Raw genomic sequence first — 8,821 nt, forward strand, 5'->3', positions numbered from 1 at the left:
TAGGGCTTCGTGGCGTCACACGACCCTCAGTGAGATCACTTGGTCGCAAATGATGTCACCGTGTGCTTTCGCCGCCGCACGGTCGGCTCGGCTGATGAAGCGTCATTCACTGGGAATGGCAGCTCCTCCGTTTTAAGCATCGAAGAAGATGAAGCCAACCGAGCTTGACGCCTTTCATCGATAATTCCGGGATAATTTTTTCCGCTAAACGAGGATTTATTTTTAAAGACGGGTAAAATCGCTTCTCACGCCTCGTCGGAATATTCTATAAGCCTCTTCTCTCTTTCACTATTTCTGGCTAGTCGCGAACTCGGGATGAACATCGCGCGCTTTAAAAATATTAAATTAACTCTGCCCTCGCGAAATGAAAGTAAGTGGACAGTTGATATCCAGGCTGGCGTGAATCGTTTAGCTCGCTTTGATTGAAGAGATTGGAGCGGAAAATTTTGTTATTTTAAAAATAGACGTAAGGTGAGGTATTTTGAGAATTGTCGAATAATGCCGTTTCGTATTGCGTATTTTACAACATATTGTGTATGTCAAGATGCGTTTCGAAAATGCGTCGAAGAAAGTTGTGAAACTGTTTTACAAACGAATATACCTTTTTACGACACGGGGAACAAAGACATCGACAAACAAACCATTCGAAACTTCTCATTTCGTAAACATGCCATTTCGCAGTAAGGACTGTATTGTCTAGCGAACTAGGAAGTCGACGGTGCGGTGATGTTAATTTTGGGTCAATATACAATACTTTTGCGAATCGTGACGCGCACCGACTGTTGGATAAAACACGCTAGTCAGTTTTCAATAAATAGACGTCGCCTTAGGTGAGGCAGGAGAGCCACAAAGTGAAATTTACTCTCATCTTTTAAAATAATATTTACGTACGCAGAACCGCCAACACCAATTGGTATCGTTCAGCGTGATCTTACGATTTGGCGAGATCGCCTTCTCATCATGGCTCACAAGCGGAGCGCGCAATCTGGTTATTACCGTTATATCCAACATTCCTATTGGATAGCTATTGTTCGTCGGAACAATTAACGAACCTCAGTTTCGTAGCGCGCTATCATCGAAATTTCATGCCCAGTTGCAATCGGATAATCGGTGGTGCGATAAAGTTCTGGATATAATTCGACGTTAACATTGAATTTTATCTTGGTCCGCGTAAATAGATTTGTCAGAACAGTTTATCTGCAACCTCGAGATCCGAACACACTGAAATAACGTCGGTTGCAGCTGGATCAAACCGAACCCGAATTCTCTAGTAATCACATATTCCTGAATTAAAATATGTATATATGTATGTATAGCAATCATAGACTAATTACATATCAACTATCTATCAGAGTCTAATTATCGCATCGATAGTACGCGATAATACGAAAATTTGTGGATTCGCGCGCGTGCATACGTTTCGCTGGCGGGACAAATATCTTCTAAAGCCGAGCAGGTGGAATACGCTTTCCCGAGATGTTAACAACGTCTAAGGAGCCGCGATTTCTGTCTGAAAATCCGAGGTCTTCCATATCGTTGCTACTGCGCCGCGGCTTATTTTCGCCCGCGCGAAAACACCGAGATGCAGCACCGATATCGATCGATTTTGCGAATCACGGCTACCGTGAAAACACACGAGAGATTGCGACTGTGCCGATGTAGTAACTAGCGATTGCGCTTTAATCCATGGCCGCGAATAAAACCAGTTTTTAGATCTTAGAAGGAGCTTGTGGATACGTCATCGCGGATGTAGACGGAAGTTGGGAGATTGATTTGTTTAAAATCACACGTAAGATCCTTCGGGATGCTAACGACTGGGAAAACCCGTCAGACTCGCCTTGACACGACCGCGAGAGATACTCCACGCAACAATCCACGTGTCGACGTATATATATATGGCTATATAATTCTCGTTGAATACTGGTCGAGAAACGTAGATATTTCTTTGCAATTATCTTCCCGTCGCAAGAGATCGTGAAAAGTTATCAATCGTCAGAAAGATTCGGTGGCTACGCCACTGCGGATGTGAACAGAGGTTGACGGAGGCTGTTGAGAATGATAACTTCATCCGAAAGAAAAAGAAAAAAAAAATCCCGAAAGATCTCGCCCCAGGCCGTCGAGATCGTTTGACTCGCCAAAATAAAACGTCGATTCGCCGCCACGCGGTAAGACCGGTGCGTCGGCATGCATATACATATATACCTATATAAAAGTGTCATCATGCCATTCCCGAGGATAGTTGGTCGCTGCGCATCGAGCGAACATGATCGAGGTAAGAGAGAGGATCGAAGGATCCGCTTCCCGAGCGCGCGCGTGTTCTTCGAAGAGTGATATTGAATTCGATCACAGATTTGCCTTCGGTCGCGTGATTTTCTCTCCGACGATCGGTGAAAAGCGAGCATTTTCCTACGCGATTCACGAACATCCCAGTCGCATTCCAATCGCGTGACTCTTCACGAATCCGAACACAATACTCGAATCGGAGATTGTTTTTGGTGATAAGCAGTGAAGAATGCGTCAACATTTCTCGCTAGGGTGACGTCATTTTAATCATGACGCTAGCCTCTGTCCGAGTTGGTGTTCGGTTGGTTATAACGCGAACGGCTTCGCTTATTTTGCAACGATTAATCCGCGATATTTCCCACCGTGCGGAAAATTAATATCTCCTTTATTGACCGTCCATCTCTTTCCTAAAATGTCGTAACGAACGAAACAACTTTCGGGAGATAAATGGAGTCACTTCGGCCCTTCGCTAATTTTAGTAGCAAGGCTTATAATTAAATTTCATGGCTAAAATTACACGAATGGTTAGCGTGGTTGTGTGGGCGAGAAGGGGAAGAGAGGGTGCTCTCGCCGTTCGTATAATTTTAGCAAGAAAATCTAATTATACGTCTGTCGTTGAAGGCGGGACACACGATTACTCGCAAAGTGGTTGACGGTGCTCGGATAGATCATCAGCAATTAATATCGCCGGAATATCCGTGCGAGAACTGCGTCGTGTCCGCGATAAAAGCGATTAGCTAATCGGCGGGAAATCTAAGAATGACGTTGAGCGGAGAACTGTATGGAGTTTCGGGTATTTTGCTCTATTTTGAGCTCTATTGCAATTCTGCAAGCAGATAGCTGAATCGGTTAATTGAAGATAGGCTCGACAGTTTATCGAAGTATCAAGCCGGTGTCACAATCTTCGACGTCTACTTTTTCTCTTTCGGTATTCTTGTTCGGCGAAACGCGTCTCGCGACAGCGATAAAATTAGCGATCGATTATTTTTTTTTTCGAGTGCAAGGCGCGGTCAGCTTATTTCGGCAAGCGCACCTCGCGACCGATCTCGGTGACGGCAAAAAATCATTTTTATCCGCGGCAGAAATAACTTTGTCCCGTTCGACGAATCTCTAGTCAATCGCGAGAAAGTGGGTTATCTTTTAACCTGGTCGCGATTTGGGTCAAGTGAAGTGGAGGCCGCGAGCGTGTCTACGTGAAATAGTGGGGGTGTGTCGGATCTCCCCCGCGCGTATACCTATTTGCTCATCTACGTACCCATTTACCTACGCAAGTGTCGCGAGTCCGCTTGAAATTTCCGCGAGAATCCTCAACGAGCAGTCTCCGATCTCCGGATGATTTTCAGGATTTTCAGGACTTTCGCCCAAGTCCCGCGCGACTTTATGTCGAAGGTACGGTAGGAAAAAGAATCACCTAGATTGTGTTCATAAATTCGCGGCCGTTATTCATTCGTGCGTAGTCGCGCGACGGCACGCTGAATTAATTTCGCGTAAATCCCGCGTAATGCGCATCACGTTTCGGAAATAAATCTCGCGCGTGATCCTTCCACGATGGAGTGGTCGTTTTTCTGACGCGCGCCAACCAAGCGAACACGACGGCGAACGTAATAATTTTTCACTCCGGTCGTTTCGATTAATGTCAGTTGAGATCATCGGAAAGGAAATATTTCGAGGCACTTTTCATTGCGGCTGTTCAATATCTAATTGTAATTATTATGATAATTGAACTTGGAGAATTTCCCAGTAAATTCGAGTTCACTCAAACTTAAGTTAATGCAAATACGCCGCATTCCAGTGCTTTTTATGTAGTTTCTAGTACTTTTCCTCGGCGTTTATGGAGCACTGGCGGCTCCTCACACGCCTCAACCGAATCACGATGTCCATCACCATCTGAACAACAATGCGGAGGTAATCGACGATCAGCTACCTGGCACGGAAAACCTCAAAGAGAAGGCGCTACCGATATCTCAATTATTCGCTGCGGGGACGAATAATCTGTCGGCGAATAATAATTTGGCGGAAAGGACTCAGATACCGCATCGACTGCCCGGGACGGCAAATCTGGCGGAAAAACGGATTCCCGATGTTGTCCTGAAAAGGTTGCAGCCTTCCGACATCAAATGATGCAAGGGAATCTCGATGTTTCGACACCTCGTTCGATGACATCAATATTGAAGGCACGTACGCTGCCCTTATAAGAACTACTGCGAAGAAAATATATTTAATTTATTGCGGCAGAGATGCTCTGATATGCATCCTCCATCCCGCCGCTTAAGCGTTTGTTTATATATGATACCAGGACAATTTACATAAACTACATGATTATTTTTCTTCGCCAAATGAGACTAAGAATCGAGGATGTCTAAAAATTATTTCATTGCAAAGGATTGCAAAGATTTTTTTTTTCGTTAATTAACATCCAATCTTTTCGCAAAAGGATGCCTCTGCAGGGTATGATTGTCGATAAATTATTACTTGTTCCGCATTACCTCGACGAAGTAGATTTGATTTTAACTTGTTATTCGCTAACAACGTAATTTCGAGCGTAATGGAACGGCTGCCAGATGAATTCTCGCGAGAGAAAAGGTGCAATTTACGCTTTCTTTTGCTCTTGCCGCCGTTGCAACCGTCATTCCATTGCAAGATTGCTGTTATTACATACATCACGACTGCAGTTGTATAGTCAATGGTATAAAATTAGAGCTGCTGTCTATTCTAAGCTAAGTTTTCGAAACGATGTATTCCAAGAATAAAGAAATGTGAAATCCATCGAAAATCGAATTGCACAATCTGTTGTTTTACCCTTTACTGTGTAAGATGACAAAAATATTGCTCATTTTGTAATGTAAAATTTATATTTCACAACATTATTATTATGTGTAATACGTTTTACAGAAAAATACAGCGATATTGAAAACGAGAAGCAAGTGTAAACGTTAAATTTAGGTTATCGTGCTAACAAAGTAAATAGCTTGATTACTTTTCGCTGCCTTCTAAAGATAATTAATATATGGTGTCGCCATCGCGTGTGTAACGTTCGTCATCGCGTGTGTAACGTTCGTCGGTAAAGACGAGAACGTGTTATTACAGGATATCATTAACTAATAATATTTTATCTGTGGTTAGTACCTATGTTTCTCATTAGTTTTGACCACCGTCGAAAAGATAGAAAACCAGTTCTTTCTTAACGTAGCGTTTCTCTTCTCGGTAAGGTGCGTGTGTTTCTCTCAATTTCTCTTAGTTCATTGTATCTTTCTCAAGATAGAGCCACAAGTAAGATTTAACGGGAATGAATTATATACATCAAAAAGCATGCGCGCACTGAAAGAAGTAGAGTCAAGAATTAAAGAAAGAATATTGATTTTTTTTGCATTAAATTATCGAGCAAGATCTTTAAGTGTTAATAAAGCGCGAACACGCGAGACAATTTTAAATCTCATTGACATACTTTGTAAAAACGATACGTATAATAGCAAAGTAAATGTTAAAAATATTGTTAAACGACAGATTGTTTTTTTATGTTGCCTGTGAAATATTTCTTTATTGAAATCCGATTATTTCGTTCTCCGCAATTAGGCTATTTGTATTTTTTATTTTCTCCGTTTCTTTTTCTCTTTTTACGTAAAAAAAAACGAAGGTACTCCGTAATACATACGATTCAATGCTGTGCCTTCGCGAGATTGACGTGCCACCCTTCAGGCGTTGCCGTTTCGTACTCGCTGGACATTATTCCGTCGGCGAATTGCACCAAGTCATGGCAGTCCTCCGTACGTGTTGGAACTTTAATCCGGTCGGCGTTTGGATTTAATACACGCAACCGATTAACAGCGAGATTACACAGGGCTCTACGTGCAGTCGTCGAGCTTATGGTAGCTTTAAACTAAAATTAGCTGAACTTTGCGTATCTTCGGTGCCGCACGCCTTATTCCAAGCAGCGCCGCGTGTTGATCGTCGAGCGCAGGGATAATAGGGCTTCCACTTCACCCCGAAAAACTTGACTTTACTGCGTCAGAGTCTAGAATTCGCGATCTATCGATATAAATGGGAATCTCCGAATCACCTTCGACGCAAAATTATTAGTAGGAAGGATCGATGAAGCTTGATATTAATTGACGCCGACGACGAAAAGGCGGTTCAATTAATCCTCTTTACACAAGGAAACATTCCCGAACTGGGAAGTGAATTATATTCGTAATTTCTCGCACGTAAATATATATGGTATATGGATTATCTTTAAAGCTGTTTCTCAACTTCTCGTTACATAAAACCTCGGCGATTACAAATCGCGCGTTATCAGTCCGGACGTTTACGTGTGCGACCTCGTTGAGCAGCTCGTCGCAGGTAAAACTAACGAACCAACCGCCACCGACGAGGCTTATCTTCCCTTCGTGCACGCGCTATTACGTGCCATTAGTGCAGTGACATCTTCGCGAAGTGTGAAATCTAATATTCACGCCAAGTTGTTGCTCCGAGCGTGTCGTTCTCTCTCTCTGTCCCTCTCTTCCTCTCTCTTTCCTGCCTTCCTCTCTTTCCCACTACCTTCCACGCTTGCTCGCGCGTGTATGTCGACACGTGTCGTTCTGGTCGGAGCACACGCGACCCGACGCACGAACGAACGAGCGAGCGAGCGAAATGTTCAAGAGAGAGAGAGGACGCGTTCCTACAGCCGCTAATCTTAAGAGGATGATGTTTGCATGGGGATAAGTTGGGGATTGCGCCGGCGGGTTACGGTTTCGGGGCCGAGTCAAAGACACCGACCGGCGTGGCGATGCAACGGCAATGCCCCCCGGTCAGGCGGGTTAACCGGCTTCTAACTTTGAGCGATGCCGACCGACTCTGCCCGCGCTCGAAATCGGTCGATTAAAGCCGCTCACGCGTACGTGCACACGTATACACCTAGCTGCGCGCGCGCGCACGTTCGCAAACTCGGCACAGTACATTGTGCGTTCAAACACGATGACTGCACCGCTCGGCGGATGCCGGCCATAGAGGGACTCAAAGACTGCCGATTCACGTTTTGATGCCCGCGAGAAATCAAACAATTCCGGTGTCGATAGTTATGACCGATGCTTCGGAGAGACGCGATGTATCGGGTGGGGAATGACGCGACGAACGAATGCTTTGATTTGTTTTTCCGCCTTGAATAATTTTTAACGCGCTAATAATTAATGCTCGGAAAGTGGAGTGCGATTTTTGCCCTAGGGCGTGGAGGCGACTTAATTACGGAATTTTTACCTCGCAATTTCCCACAGTGTTTAACCGCGGTCCTCGATGAGTTAACGTCAAACGTTATCTTCCGAAGGCACTGATTGGCCGAATGAAACGGCTCGGGTCGCGTGCAAAATGAGTTCGACGGGATTTTCAAAGTGTCACGAATAATGCGCTTAGTCCACCCGGAATGTTTCCAATAACAAATATATCTCTCTCCCGTGAGAAAGCTAACGACACGTCCATCCATTGGAGAAAGCATAGCAACGAAAGGGCACACTATGCACTACCACGGCTACTCGCTTTTACAGTATCGAATTGCGATGCGGTAGAGGTATCTGGTGCTACGGTTTCGATGGACGAATGTACCTATCGCTGACATCGTTGCGCCGTAGCGAAACTAACTGTTCCCGCGCGTTCCCAAGCGACAATGTAATATAGAACGCGTTTTATTACTCGATATTACTCTTTCATTGTAACATGCTCGTTAGCATCAGATTCTTCTTTCGTTTCCTACGATAATGTTTCCTTTCTTCCATTGTCTGTTTGACGCGAGATTACGCGATAAAAATCCTCATACGTTGAAATATATATATCGTACACAAACGTAGCTGGAGTTTTCTCTGAAATGAAATTAATAATTGGTTCGTCTCACTGTCAACCGCCCAATGAACCGATATTTCACCGGACTTAATTATTACAACCGTTATTCAGCTATAGTCGGCGTTAAAGCACAGAAAAATTCTCAGCGCAACGTCCCCGGGGTGCGCATTCAAAGTAGCGTATACGTTTTAGTGAAATAGCCCTCGCTATGAAGTCATAACGTTTTGCACGCGGAGCACGTGAGGGAATTCATTAATGGAAAATGCTGCCGAGTATGTACGTAAGTGCGCGTGTTGTATTTATTTGAACGCGATACCGTTAGATACAAGTACTGCGCTCATATCTGTATATAAACATGGGTCGTACATTTAAAAACGTATATTCTGTAAAAAAAAAAAAGAATTCGGTGAAAAACTTTACGAGAAATCGAACGGTAGGACCGAATTGTAATTAGTTGGGGTATCGGAAATCATAATTAATGGATAAATATATGTCGAATTGGATTCCATGTTGTTGAATATTTCGCAGGAGAATGAATGGAGGAGAAATAAAAGAGAGGGAGAGAAAAATTATCGTCATCATGATTCGTAAAATCTATTTTTACGACAAATCCAACCGTGTATAGTAAAGTTATTTTCTGAAAACACTTTCTTGATTTCGGTTTCCCTCTTCTTCCGAGTCACTCTCCCGCGAAATATTTCACGGCAGAGTCTAATTTATTTATTGTGTT

The 8,821-nt window shown here is 43.7% G+C and overlaps 1 protein-coding gene across 1 annotated transcript; it reads left to right on the plus strand.

The window, feature by feature from the left end:
* Positions 1-2,209: 2,209 nt before the first annotated feature.
* LOC106743226 lies at positions 2,210-5,077 on the plus strand. The gene is made up of 2 exons (XM_014616864.1): positions 2,210-2,272; positions 4,090-5,077. The coding sequence occupies exons 1-2, from the start codon at positions 2,264-2,266 to the stop codon at positions 4,402-4,404; spliced, it is 324 nt and encodes a 107-aa protein (XP_014472350.1). The 5' UTR covers positions 2,210-2,263; the 3' UTR covers positions 4,405-5,077.
* The last annotated feature ends 3,744 nt before the right edge of the window (positions 5,078-8,821 follow it).

Source organism: Dinoponera quadriceps, unplaced genomic scaffold (assembly GCF_001313825.1).
Source record: "Dinoponera quadriceps isolate SergipeBrazil2010 unplaced genomic scaffold, ASM131382v1 scaffold616, whole genome shotgun sequence".
In the NCBI taxonomy this organism is placed as follows: Eukaryota; Metazoa; Arthropoda; class Insecta; order Hymenoptera; family Formicidae; genus Dinoponera; species Dinoponera quadriceps.